This window comes from Bactrocera tryoni, chromosome 3 (genome assembly GCF_016617805.1).
Source record: "Bactrocera tryoni isolate S06 chromosome 3, CSIRO_BtryS06_freeze2, whole genome shotgun sequence".
Taxonomy (NCBI): Eukaryota; Metazoa; Arthropoda; class Insecta; order Diptera; family Tephritidae; genus Bactrocera; species Bactrocera tryoni.
Window position 1 is genome coordinate 29,297,849 of NC_052501.1, and position 14,876 is coordinate 29,312,724.

The following is a 14,876-nucleotide window of genomic DNA, read 5'->3' on the forward strand; positions in this document are numbered from 1 at the left end:
GAGTTCTATGAACATTGCGTTTTCTGATATTTAGGTTGCAAAGATAAGTTAATATGCTGTTAATAAAATAACAACAACAACATTAAACGTTCTGCGCAAGTATGAAAAAATTCGAATAGGGATTGCGTGCTTCTGGAAAATACTACTTCAACCGACCGATCGTCTTTCAAAACAGTAAGAAGACCAATGAAGAACGATTTATCCAGCGTCCATAAACATATATACATTTATAAATATATATATATATATATAGGTGTCCGCTATTTGTTTATTTCGATTTGGGCGCCCTGAAAGGTTGGAGAGTTGGGTTTCCAGGTTTATATTGAGCTTTTGGATACTATTTTGGTCCATGGGAGTATTTCAAAATCGTAGCCTTTTGTCTGCTGATTATAAGTCCATTCAAGAATTAAAAATTCAGCTAAAAGCGGGTGTTATCTGTTCTCGAAGGATGATAGTTTTGCTTCGGAGCTTCGGGTCTTGCCAGCTGCAGTCTCAGCGTCAGAATATATACGGTTAATGATAAAGAGGTTCTGGTTGGTTGTTGTTGTTTTAACGGATGCCTAACCCCCGTTAGGATAGTAATGATTAGCCAAGTTGTTGTCGACGTCATCCAACGGAAGGCCCAAAAATGTGCTGTTTCGACGGTGTCGGACTAAAGGGAGAGGGATGTCAGATGGGTGGGGTTGGTGAAGCATGCAAAGAGGAGCCTCATTGCACGCAGGACATATATTGAATATGTTGGAGTATATTCTGGAAAGGTAGGAGTTTAACCTGCTACAGTACGAGAGAACGAAGCTGCGCAAGGGTCACTCTCGTTTCTCGCGGCAACTCGAGCTCTTCGCCTGCAATGGGTGGTGGTTTGACTCAATTTACGCCATTCACTGAGAGAGAGAGAGTCGGCTCCAGCTTATGGTTCCACTGTGAATGGCCGCCAGTGCTTGTTGGAAGTAAGTTGTGTCTGAAGTCTGGTCGGCGTATTGTTTGATGTTATCGACGTGGTTGAGGAATGACTTTTTGAAGCTCCTAGGAGGCGGTTCCGCCCCAACAGGTGACTGCAGGCACGATTTCTGCGAAAGCACCCCAGCAGGAACTGCCTGAAGAGGAGTTCATTATTCTCCTTAATTGGGTTATTGACAGTCGCCATCGACTGCCTTCGACGACCCGTTTTTTGAATATGGTCGCTATGGATTTAGTTCGGGAGAGTGTTAAGTTCCGTACAGTGAGGAAGCGAGAAAAGTCGGAGAGATAGCTGTTTACCGTGGCCTCTTGTCTGTTGATTATAAGTCCATTCAATAATTATAAATTAAGCTTAAGACGGGTGTTATCTGCTCTCGAAAGATGATAGTGGCGCTTCGGGGCTTCAGGTCCTGCCAGGAGCAGTCTCAGCGTCAGAAAGTATGCGGTTAATGAACTTAAGGCGAGCTTTTTAGGAGGTTTCAAGTGGTCGTGCATCTGATGGAGCTAACGAGATTTTTTTTTTATTTTAGAATATACTTTATTTAAACTTTATTAAAGATATTTCCATAAAGTTATATTTATTTGCGGTAAACTAACTTAGCGACATTTACATATGTATTTGGTTGTATTTTTTCTAATCATAAGTGTGTTTTACATAAATTTTAGTACACACGTACTCAGAGTCATAGATGCATACACCTAAGTGTCTAGTTATATAAAATCATAATTTTTTTTTAATTTTTGTGCATACAATCAACTTGTATACCCATTTGTGCATATGTATGTATGTATAAATGGAAACTTCTTTTTGCGCCATAAAGAGGCTATTCAGTCTTGCTTGTTAATAAATAATAAAATTCAGTCAACATTTTTACATAGAGATCACTTAAGTTTAAATGATAGGTGTTATATAATATAAAGTGCTTTTCTTTTTTTTTTTTGCAATATCTATATGTCGTTGAGAGCGTAATCGACAAGGTATTTATTTATGTTGAAGCACTATTTCAATATACATATGTATATATTTAAATGAGTATAATACTTGCACTTGCAACTTAACCTAAAAATGCTTTTTTTTCAAGTTTTCATTTTAATTATATAATTTTATATGAAAAAAAATCTCCCAATTAATGTAAGTGCTGGGCTTTGGTTTCGAATGCATTACTTTTCTACATGCATATATTTTAGCTTATTTAGGTGGTAATTAGAAAATCTAAAAAATATAAAATATATTTAAGTCTGAATATGTTAAAAATCATTTAAAATTTTTTAGATGACTGTAATGAAGTCTATGAAATGTCCTCGTCATTTCCGCGGGACTAATTGTTATTTTTATATTCTATTGTTATTTATTTATCATTACGTGAAAAACTAGCAATTATCAAGAAAAACATTTTTTGTTATTGTCGCTTTTATTATTATAACCTTTTTTATTTATTATTTTATTATTGCCATTATCTTTTATACTGATTTTTTCGTCTTGAAAACCGATTATTGAGAAAACAATTGTTGCTATTGTTGTTGTTTTAATTATTACTCAGTTTTTTATTTTGCTTTGCTTGTTGTTATTATGTTTCATAATTATTATTATTTTTTTAATTTCAAGTGGAAAATTTAATCAGTTATAAAGGCAACAATTTTTGTTGTTGTTGTTTTATTACTTTTCTTTTAATCATTTTCGTTATTATTGTAATTTTTAAATTATTTTTTAATTGTTAAGTGAAATAATTTTTCTCAATGTTATTATATTCATTATTATTATTATGTATTAATTTTTTATTGCTATTATTATTATTTTTTTAATATTCTTTTCGTTAATATTTTTTTTATTTTTAAGTAAATTAATTGTTATTAATATTATTACTTTCATTATTATTATTATGTTTTAATATTCTTTTTTGTTATTGTATATTTTTTTATCGTTAAATTATGTATGTATACATATGTATATATTTTATGTACATATGTATATTTTTTTAACGAAAAAGTGAACGATTTTTTGTTATTGACTTTTGTTCTTTAATGTTTTTTATTTTTAGTGTTTCAATTTTCTAATGAAAAAGTTGATAAACCATAGGTGATAAATTTTTGTTATAGTTTTATTATAATTACTATTTTTTGTCAGTTTTAATATAATAGTTATTTTTATAATTATTATTGTTTTAATTTTGAAATTAAATAAATGTTATTTTTTTATTATTATTTTTTAATTTTTGTTATTGTATATTTTTTATCATCGTTAATTTATTTATGTATATATTTAATATATTTTTTTAAGCGAAAATGTGAACGATTTCTGTATTATAGATTTTTGTTTTTGTTTTTTAATTATTTATGTTTTAAGTTAGAAAAAATTAAAAAAAAATTATTAAAAAACGAATAAAGCGTCATTGATAAATTTTTATTGTTGTTTTTAGTAATGTTTATATTTTTTGGCAGTTGCATTGTTATAGTAATTTTTATAATTATTATTGTTTTCATTTTTAAGTATAACAATTGTAATTATTTTTTTATTTTCATTTTTGATTATTTTTATTATTTTTATCTTAGTTTTAATTTTTGTTTTTTATGTCATTTTTATTGTTGTTTAATTTTTCCATATTTAAGTAAAAAGAATAATAAACCAACAGGGATAAACTTTTATTGTTGTTTTTATTATTATTAATATTTTTTGTCATTTTCATTATTACAGTTATTTTTACAATCATGAGTTGTTTTTTTAATTTTTAGTTAGTTTTGTTATTTTTTTATTTTTATCATTAATTCTTTTTTCTGATATTGTTGTTGCTGTTATTTATTTTTTTATTTATTTATTATTATATGTACATATTTATAAAAAAAATGTAAGAACCGGTTAATTATTTTTACTTAAATTAAAAAAATATATATGTATGAATGTATAACATATATGTATATGTGACCTGGTCTACGAAAAGGGGGCTAACGTGCGAAAACTAGTTTTCTGGGAAAAGCTGTTAAAAATAATCGTCAGTTTCTCGTTATCTCATTAATTGTTCTCTTTTTGTTTTTGACACCTAAGCCCCCTTTTTGTAGACCAGGTCACATATATTTTTTAATTTAAGTAAAAATAGTTACTCAATTCCTGATAATTTATTATTATTATTGCTATTATTATTATTTATTGTTATTATTTATATTTTTTTTACAAGAGAAAACTAATTGATTATTAAATGTTCGATTAATTGTATGATTATAATTTTTATTATTATTAATCAATTAACGCTTTGATAATTATTTTTATTATAATGTTTTATATATTTCTTTTGCTGCAAAAATTTATCGATTATTAACGAATCTATTAATGTTATAATAATTATTATTTTTTTATAGTAATTGTTGTTATTATTAATCAATTAATGTTATGATGATTATTTGTTATAATTTTTTTATTATATTTTATTTATTTATTTTACTGCAGAAATTTCGATTAATAAAAACTCATTTAATATAATAGCAGTTATTTATTTTTTGATTATTTTTTACTAAGTGTTCAATTAATTTTATGAATATTATTTTTTATTATTATTAATCAATTAATGTTATGATAAATATTTTTATTATAATTTTTTATATATTATAATTTTTTTTATTGCAAAAATTTATCGTTCATTAAAAAATTAAGTAGTATCATAATAATTATTATTCATTAATATCTTTTTTACCGCAAAAATTTACCGATTTTCATGCAACATTTGTTCAGAAAAGGTAATTCAGCAAACATGTTCTACTATTAAGCACATTCCGATTCACTTTACATTACAAATATACAACAACAACATAGACTTAATGCATGTACGTGCCCAGAATGCTACTAATTCGCGTTTAAATTAGACATAACAGCCAAATACGAATTTTCGAAATTCCAGAGCGAGCATTTTAAGGTTATTTATCGATTAATAAAATTAAAATCGTGTTATTTATACTCTAAGCACCTTGGAAATAAACTAATTTTAGCTGTTCGTCTTGTTTTCTTTTTCGTCTCCTCATAATCTTCGACTTTAGTAGCTAAATCTTTGTTTTTAAGGGTTTTGACTCGAGAAATATTTCTCAATTTTCACTTTCCAAGTCAACTATTGCATACGTATTGCTTTGAAATGAAGCTACAGTTATAAAAAAGATTTGAAAATGCCTTGCATATTGGTAAGCGTAATGAAATCTTAAAAAATGTTGCGAAAGGTAAAGACTTGAACACTTACTTTAGTGATATGGACGTAAATACTTATACTAAAGGCACATAACTAGTTGACGACACTTACATAAGATGCACGCATGGAAGTATGTGTGTGCGTATGCATGCATGTAGTAGCAGTCAAATAAAGATAAAAGTCATTTTATGGCAACTGACTGACTTAAAGCATAAAATGTAAAAGTAATGAGTATAACTTCAAGAAACACATACAATATTATGCTTGAATGTACATATGTATGTATGTAATAAATATGCACGTAAGTGAGTATATAATCTCGGTTCAGTTAATTGTTAAACTTATTGTAAACAGTCTTAAATTTTCACTAAATTACATAACACAAATATGTAGGCATATCTGCATGTAAGTCTATATGTATTTAAGTATGTATAACGACGAATAACATATAAATTTTTGATGAAAATGCAGCAAGTATGCAACTGCGCATACATGTGTGAGTATGTGTGTATCTAATTATGCGGCCGCAGCTGTCAAACTGCAGCGCACGCACGGCATTTTTAGTGCCATTAACGCTTAATTGTTTTTTTTTTTTATATTTTGAAGTTTCACATTAAATGCGCGCAGTCTCTTCGTTTTCCTTTTAACCGTTATAACATTATTTCGAGCAATCAATGATCAATTTGCTCGATGAGTCATCAGATGCATTTGCGCTAATATTGCCACCGTCCAACTTATTTGAGTATTTCGAGCGTCGTTTGCTCGCCAATTGTGGCAGATCCGAGTGGTGTTTGCGCACGTGCACACCGAGATTGCCACGCTGCTTCGACTTGTATGGGCAGTAGGGGCATTGATGCGAGGGTTCTTTGCCGCCGCACTCGACATTCTCGTGGCGTCGCAATGTTGACTTCCAACGGTACTTTTTGCCACAATGACGACACTCGTAAATGGGTTCGGGTCCCTCATTGCTGTTTTCGTTATTGCCGCCCTCTTGGCTACTCGCCGCGCCGAACGAGTTGGCACCGTTTTCAACACCGAGCGTGTACTCTAGATGGCGGAATGCCTGTGAATGTGCACCGAACATGAACTTTTGCGAGTCGTCCGACATATAATCGGTATTTGAGGCTGTTAAATGTGGTGAGGACGAAGAAGCGCCGCTCGGTTGGTAGACACCGGGCATGGAAGAATTGTTATAAGTGGGTTTGTTACCCTCGACCAAGTGTATGTCCTCGAAACCGTTATAGCGTGAGTCATCTTCGTCATCGCCATCGCCGGCGTCCATTTCGTTTGCCGTATTCTCGGCTGCACTTTCCGATTTGAGACGTCGTTGACGTAAAAAATTCTCCAATATTTTCGAAGAAAATGTATTTGCGGCGCTCGCATCACCGACATTACCATTATTCGCATCGACTGGTCCATTCATCTTCAGCAGCTCTTGTGTGCGCAATTGTTGTTGGAAATTATTGTAGCCATCACGTAGGAGTGCTGCGGCAAGCACGGCCGCCGGTGGCAAGACATCACAGCCGGCGGGCATAACACCAGCTGGTGAACCATTATTTTGGCTGTTAAGTGCATTGGCGCGTTCCAAAGCACTACTCAAGGGTGCTAAAGAAGGGATTTGGGCATCGGTCAATGTGGGCACCGGCTTAATCACCGAGGAGCCGACACCGAGACCCGCATTAGGTAGCATGGGCATCACCTGTCCGGTTGTCGGATTTATAACGGGTTTTATATCGAGCGGTTCACCATTCGGTGTCACCACTACCGATGTTGGTATGGCATTTAAGGGTGGCATTGCGCCGGCAGCAAATCCGTACAAATTATTGTCGGCTTTTGTGCTTGTAGCTTGCATTATATTTGCATTCTCAGTGGCTTGATGAAATGCTGCTTGCTCAACGGTACCATTATTCTCTGATGTTACCGCCGTCTTTTGCTGTTGTTGTTGTTCCTCATTCGCTGCGAACAACATTTCATCATTTTGCAAGTTTTTTGGCTCGTTCACTGCAGCGGCAGCGCCTTTGGTGGCAATAGCCGCTATGCTCGATGGCTCGTGACCCTCAGCCGACGTGGGCGAAGTTTGTCTAAACTTGGACGCTGCAGTCTGTTGGTTCTTTGGTGCATTAGCTACGTTTGCTTTGTACAGATTGATGAGCATATCTGACACATCCGTCATGGACATATTTTTCCGACACAAATTCGCTGGCATAGTAACTCGCTCGGCTTGAATTTGCGGCGACAATCCGGGCACGAGCCCGGTCGCAGTTTCTGGCGGCATGGCGGCGCTGGCGCTGGTGCTGGCGTTGCGCACGTTGAGTCGCTTGGCGCCGTGTGTGTTGAGTATGGAACGCTGGCATGATTTCTGTATCAAGACGCCTTGCGGCGAGGTGTTTTCCTTGTGCGGCTGCGTTGGTTTGCGGCTAAAATCTGAAATACGCAAATTGTGTGATTAAAAATTTATGAAAATTAAATTTCTGTTAAAGTAAACATATGTACATACATATGTATATGTAAATGTGTTATGAAATTGATGCTGCGTGAAGAAGTGAGGTTAAATGTTATGTAAAGTGAAGGGGTTAGCATGCAATGAACAAAAAAATTATATGGGTTAATATTATCATTAAACTAAAATTAACATGCACAATAAAAATATATAAAGAAATAAATAAAAATACAAACAAGCAAATAGAAACGCTTACATATAATTATAAAAAATATAAAATTATAATATAGAATAATAAAAATATTTAATATAAAAAATGTTGTATGACTAAAATGAAAATAAAACAACAATGTCATGATTTTTTTTATGTATTTAATATATTTTATTACACAGTGCAGCGTGAATCGCATGAATGTAGGTGTTTCTGTCAAAAAAAATATAAATATAAATAAATTTTAAAATTATTACATTGTTTAATAAAGTTGTTTATGATTTTATAGAATATAACAAAAACTATAAATAAAATTATTAAAAATTATTAATAATAAAATAATTATAAATTTAAAGAAAATTGAAATTTAATGATTAATTAGACTTTAATAAATCTGCAATTTTAAGGTATAAACAAATATTAAAAAAGAAATTGTAATAACTTAAATATTAACTTAATCTGCTTGCTACTCAAAACACAATAAGAAAATAATATATAATGTTGTATAAAACAATTGTAAACCAAAATGATATAATTATTAATAAAACAGTTGTAATAATAATAGTAGAAATAGTAATAATAATAAAATAATAATAGCCAAAAATATAATAATAATAATAATAACGTGGGAATAACAATAACCTAAATAAAAATACAAAAAATAAAATAATTATATTCAAGATATTGGAAAATATTTTTTTCAAAAATTCTTCTCTCAGATCACTTTTAGTAATTTATAAAATTTAAACAATCCTACATTCTCGGTTTTCAAATTATTATTTTAGAACATAAAAAGTCTAAAATTATTACAAATTCACTCTCCGCTTGAGTTTATGTGCATATGTAATTTAAAACAAGAAAAACCCCTAAACTTTGGTTGCAGCAATACAAAAGATGACTTAAAGAACCCCGTCCCCACGGCACTCGCGTCTACATAACCGGAACGTAACTGGGTTTTTTTTCCGGTCAAGGACTGCCAACTCGGCAGAATTCTGCCGCTGCAACAACAACAATTGTTAGAGAACCCGATTTTCATCGGTCTGTTTGTAAGGCAGCTATATATGTATTATAGTGTTCCGATCGAAACATTTTCTTCTTTGCAAAATTTTGTTAAGATATCTCGTCAAACACAAAGCTTTTCATAAAAACACTTAATTTCGATCGTTCAGTTTGCTTGAAAGCTGCTTGTTATAGTGGTACGATCACAATAATTTCTTCGAATATTGTATAGATTTCTTGAGCAGTCATCCATACCGAATTTCTTGAAGAAATCTTATCAAATAAAAACGCTTCTCATACAAGGTCTTGAATCCGATCGCTTGTGTTGTAGCGGATAAAAATATGACCGCAGTAATTTAGAGGAATAGTGATGAGTTGACAGTCCTTGGACAGACCCGACCCGATTATAGGAACCGAACGGTCAATTTATATGGCAGCCATATTCTACAGTGATCCGATATCAGCAGTTTCGACAAATGAGCAGCTTGTTGGGAATATAAACACATGTGCGAAATTTCAGATTAATATCTCAAAAACTGAGGGACTAGTTCCCGTGTATGCCCTCTTTAGGGTATTAATATTTGAAAGAAAGTGCCAATTCAGCGCAAATAATTTTTGTTCTTAAGTGTTTCACGTATTAAAATTGTATTTTTGTGCTTGTAGTGACTAATAAATTCTTCCAGAATTTTCCAAAAAAATATGTATGTTGTGGAACATAAGTACATATGTCTACATTTGTAGCAAGCCTCCGTATATTAAACTAAGCTTCACCACATATAGTATATTTGTAATTTCCATCATTATATTCTAAGTCGTGTTTTGTTACGAAAATATTGCGCTTTTTCATTTAACACACTGACATATGTGGAAGTTGTGGAACATACATATGTAGCAAGCTTCAATAAAATGATATAGTATTAAGCGCTACCACGCCCAATTTATAATTGATATGATTTTGCTCCAAGTCGAACTTTATAACAAAAGTATTGAGCTTTTTGATTTTTTCACTGTTTTGTGGAATTTGTGGAACATACATATGTGACCAAATTCGTGATTACTATTTGCTGTAACAGTCTTTGCTAACGAATAGATTGCAAAAATTTTACAAGAGATTTTAGATTGTTATATAATGTATAGGTACATATATAAATCTTGAACTACAGGTGAAAAATACACTTGTGCAACAAGTTGCGCTTGGTTATGAAAAATATACGCCCTTATGCTAGAAGTTCGATATTTTACGCTAAATACAAAAAAGTCGTTTAAGTCATATTTAGAAAAAAATTATACTTATTTGCAATATTTAAATATTATTTTGCTGTTAACTTCGTTAAGTGCGAGTTTTTGGCTTGAAATATAGTAATGTATGCAACAATTTGGATGATAAACATTACGGAAGATGTGCAAACTGTATGATCGGATGATTTGTTGTTAATTTGCTATCGACTTCGACGACATAAGGCTTATACGCTTACTAACTTACGAGTCAAATAACGCCTGCAGGTAGTTTGAACGCTGTACATACATATGTATATGTATATAAATATGTGATGTATATAAATGTGTGATTTTCTGTAGAGCTTGAGCTTGCTGCCTTATCCTGGTTTTCGAAATTTCCTGCGAAAAAGAAAGACAAAAGAGAAAATAGATTAGTTTTGCTAAGGTACTGAAACCGGTTTCACAATGTTGTCACTTTCGCTGGCACGTAACGCTAAATCTTGACCTAGAAAAATAGAAAGATAGAGAAGAGAATAGATTAGAACGGTGTTATAACATGTGTGTGTCTGCGTGTGTGCATTGATATTTGTACAAATGTGTTTGTGTATCTATGCATATGGCACGGCGGCAGTGCTGAAACACAGGATTGCTGCTTGACGCTCGGTGTGTAGCTGTGAGTATTCAGTTTGGAAATGCATTTCCTTTACAGATTCGACTTAATTAAGCAATAAATGCATTTTAATTTACTTAATTTAGTTGAAAAAGTTGATTTGGGCAAAATTTTGTTGCTATGAATAATAATTTTATATAAAATTTATTTAAATTTTAAAATGTTATATTTAATATATAGTTTTGAAATGCATTTGTTGCATAAAATGTGATTTTATTTGAAAAAGAGTGCTTTAAAATCACTTTATGTATTTTTTTTTACTTCACATGCACAAAACTGTCTTGGCAAATGGTTTATTTATTGTTTTTATTTATTTCTTATTTACTACAGTTTATATTTTTTTTATATGTACATATATCACTACACTTTAAAAATATTTTTTGCACTTGTAGCTCGCAAGTAGGCACTGCGCACTATTTTTTAGCGTTTTTTTTGGTGTATTTTCACTATTTATTTTGCATTTTGCTACACAAAAAATCTTTGTTTATACAATAATTAAAGTTTATTTATACAATAATTACACGAAAGCACCGTAATTAATTAATTACAAATTAATTTTAATGTTAAAAAAATTAAATAATATTTTTGATTTCCAAAAATTCTATATAATTGTTTTATAGATTTATTTTTAAAAGCACTTCACACCAAAAATTTTTTTTTTTTAATCATCAAAATAATTTTTGTATAATACTTTTAAAGCTCCAGAAGCTTTAGTTTATTTTAATTATTTCCATACGACACACAGCTACACACAAAACGTAAAGAAGCGTCGCTACAGTACCACTCGTGTTTCAGCACTGCGCTTACGAAAAAAATATTTAACTTAATTTTCTAAGCGTTACTTCGATTTTCGTAGAATCACAGGCATGTATCCATAAGTATATCTCCAGATACGTATGTACGTATGCATGTGCGGCGCTGTGTGCATACAAAAGCCTGCATGTATGCATTTCGAACGCAAACCCACACACACACAAACATGTAAATAGAAAAAGGTCGGAGGCAAAATAGTAATGCGTCGATCACAGAAGCTATTTTCAATCCTGCCACAGAGGATATACACAACACTGCAAAGATCACACAAATGCACATACATATGTATCTAGCTAGCTGCATAGTAAATCTGGCTGTATATGCGCAGGCGGTGTCCACACACTGTTGCACCGCTGCAAGCAGCTGCCGCTGTATTGTTGTTGTTGCTGCGCCTGACTTTATCGCAAATACCTGCATATACATGTATGTATGTTGTATGTAAACATATATACATATATAAACATTTCTCCATGTATACACAAACCGAAATCTAGGTCTGAAGTTATCCTTGACACCAGCATAAGAGAAAGAGAGAAAGTTTGAGCATGCGCCATATATACCCTGCAGCTACTATATACACATACACACAAGCCCACATATATATGTTTAAATAAATGGAAATGCAAGCAGGAAAAACGCTTTGCAAGCCTGTTGCAAGTGTTCGTGCGACAGGATCGGCAAAATGAGGCATGTTCTTCAAAATGCAATTCAACTATACACCTTCATACATGCATACATATGTCTGCTTATTTTCCAAATGTACAAATAAGCCTTTGCAAGTAACATTTCGCCTTCAAATTTGTTGTTTTCAAGCACAAGCGACACATATAACACACATACACATGCATATGCAACAGCAAAAGTGCACATTTGTGTTTGGATGTAGGCAGCTAGTAGGTACTAGAATATTTGGAAAACAATTGCAGCTATTTCTGGGAATTGTTGCCTTCCTGCGACGGCTGTATCTACGATTTTCGTTGTATTCGATACGATTTTCCAACATGAGCACAGTTGGCAAAAGTTAAGAAACCGACTGTTGATCCTTTTTGTATGCATCGCAGTACGTGCGTATGTATGTACCGTATAAGTGTAGCTATATTTATGATGAGGCTGCGCGTTTAATGTGCCCAAAGACAAACTTGGCAAACTGGAAAATAGTTTTCAAAGCCTGACGTAGGCAGTTGTGTTATTATGTGTGTATGTACATATGTATTTATACTTAAAGTGTATGTATCTACAAAGAAATGTGTACAAATAGCGTTGTGCATGCATTTAAGCATATGCTTAAACAGAAATTTGCAGTTTTTCATTAAAATTTCGTTTTTCAATTTTTAATTTTTCCATTTTATTTTTTATGTATTATTGGCCAAAATAATAAAAATAACTGTTTTTAGCGAAATTTAACTGTGCTTGTTTTTTAAACTTGCAGAATTTTCAATTTCCGTGTAAAGAATTTGTATGTTTGTTTATATTTTTGAAAATTATGCGGACTTATATTAATTTTTTGCTACAAACTACTGGTTGTTGGTATTTAATATATGCTATGCACATATGTACATACAATATATATTTTAGTATATAAAAACTTATTTTAGGTTGTATTACTTTTAATTTGCTTCTATTTCGCATTTTTGTTCAAGATAAACATATTTATAAGCAGGGTTAGGTTAAAAAATAATTGGATTAGCATCGGTATAATATACATATATATATATATATATATATAGAATAGAATTATGTAATTCAGGAAATCTTTATAAAAAATTATTTTGAAATTGCTAAACCAAAATACCGGATTAAAATATTAAAAATAAATTTTTAACTCAAATAAATATTCAAATTTATAATTTCAAATTTATTTATAAATTAATAATTATAAATAATAATATTATTAATTTTTTTTACTTGAGATTGATAAAAAAAAAAACAATTTTAACCCAAATAAATATCCCAAGTTTATCATTTAAAAGAATTTATATGTAATTATAAAACTATTATTTTTTATTTAAATTTTGTCACCGAAATGGCATTAAAATTCTGAAATTTTTTTACCCAAATTTTGTTTATAAAAATATTGCAACCCTGCTTACATAAAGTATGTACAAATGTATATATATACATTTATTAGAATGTACATTTCTTTACTTTTGGCAGCAGTATTATTTCATTTTGAAATCAAATTATACATAAAACATATACACATGTATATACATACATGTATATAAACTAAAGCTTGCGGAACAAATATTACTTAATTAGACGACTACAACAACAAAACATGAAACACAAGCAAAAAAGTACACATATAACTTCAACAGATGCCAGCGCTTTCACGAATACATACTATAAAATGTTCCAAAACAACCGTTAAACAATCTACTGCCTCGTTAATAACATAAATCTTGCACAACAATTTTATAAAATTTACTTTTTCAAGTTTTATTATTAACATAAAAAACTTAAACAATCTGCCATTGTAACAAATTTGGCTTGCTCATAATAGTACAGTTATATATTTGATAGTTGAAACATTCTGTTTTGTTTACGGGGCACTGTTACGCATATTTCATTACTTTCTATATGTGTATGTGAAAATAAGTTGTTGTGGCGCTGCTAAAGTGTGAAATACAACATGCCACTTGAAATAATTCTTAGCATTTTTGTCGAAAATGTTATACAATACAAAATATATGAGTATGCATGTTGGTCTACGCTTTTTTACTGTCTACGAACAGGCCCCAAAACAAAAATGCATTATAATTTTATTTAATTTTTAATTTTAAGTTACGCTCAGTGGCTTAATTAAAGCTGTTTTATTTAGTCAACACGCGGCAAGTATGTATGCACTTATACCAAAGTACGTACATATGCACATATCTATGTAGCAGTATGCGCTAATTATAGGTGACTTATATCAAAACCGAATGCTCCTTGCGCATGTGCTCGTTGAGAAAAGCTTGCGAGCGATAGACACGCGAGCAGAGCGGACAACGATTGGTCTCGAATTGCGACAGCCGCTTCGAGCTTTGTCGCGGCAACTTGCCCGATCGATTTGCATATAAACTATCTGTATTGACGAGCAGATTTTTACGCAAAGTCGGCATGATGCGCTCCAACGATTGCACCGACGAAATAGAGGCCAATTGTTGTAGTGCAATGAGCGCGGTTGGATTGTTGGCGATGCCTTGTTCGTCGGCCGCAGCGGTTAACGAAGTGGCCACATGCAAATCGGTTTTCAATGTATTCTGTTGTGCCTCTATGAGCGAGCCGCCGCTGCTGCTGCTGCTGCTGTCGTAATTGGGGTGGCATGGCTGTTGTTGTAGCTCAGCCAATGCCGCCGTTGTCAATTTGCTTTTACTGGTCGCTGCATTGCCGAGATTTGCCGAATCGCGTCGTGTTTGG

The 14,876-nt window shown here is 31.8% G+C and overlaps 1 protein-coding gene across 1 annotated transcript; it reads right to left on the reverse strand.

Annotated features, from left to right (window-relative positions):
• Positions 1-4,694: 4,694 nt before the first annotated feature.
• LOC120770820 (longitudinals lacking protein) lies at positions 4,695-10,753 on the reverse strand. The gene is made up of 2 exons (XM_040098400.1): positions 10,257-10,753; positions 4,695-7,547 (listed from the first exon to the last, which is right to left on the reverse strand). The coding sequence occupies exons 1-2, from the start codon at positions 10,294-10,296 to the stop codon at positions 5,782-5,784; spliced, it is 1,806 nt and encodes a 601-aa protein (XP_039954334.1). The 5' UTR covers positions 10,297-10,753; the 3' UTR covers positions 4,695-5,781.
• Positions 10,754-14,876: the final 4,123 nt, after the last annotated feature.

Excerpts from the sequence above, each read along its gene's own strand:
- LOC120770820 (XM_040098400.1), bottom strand. The coding sequence starts at position 10,296 with ATGTACAGCGTTCAAACTACCTGCAGGCGTTATTTGACTC. Across the intron at positions 7,548-10,256 it reads CTGCAGGCGTTATTTGACTC|ATTTTAGCCGCAAACCAACG; the intron begins GTAAGTTAGTAA and ends TGCGTATTTCAG.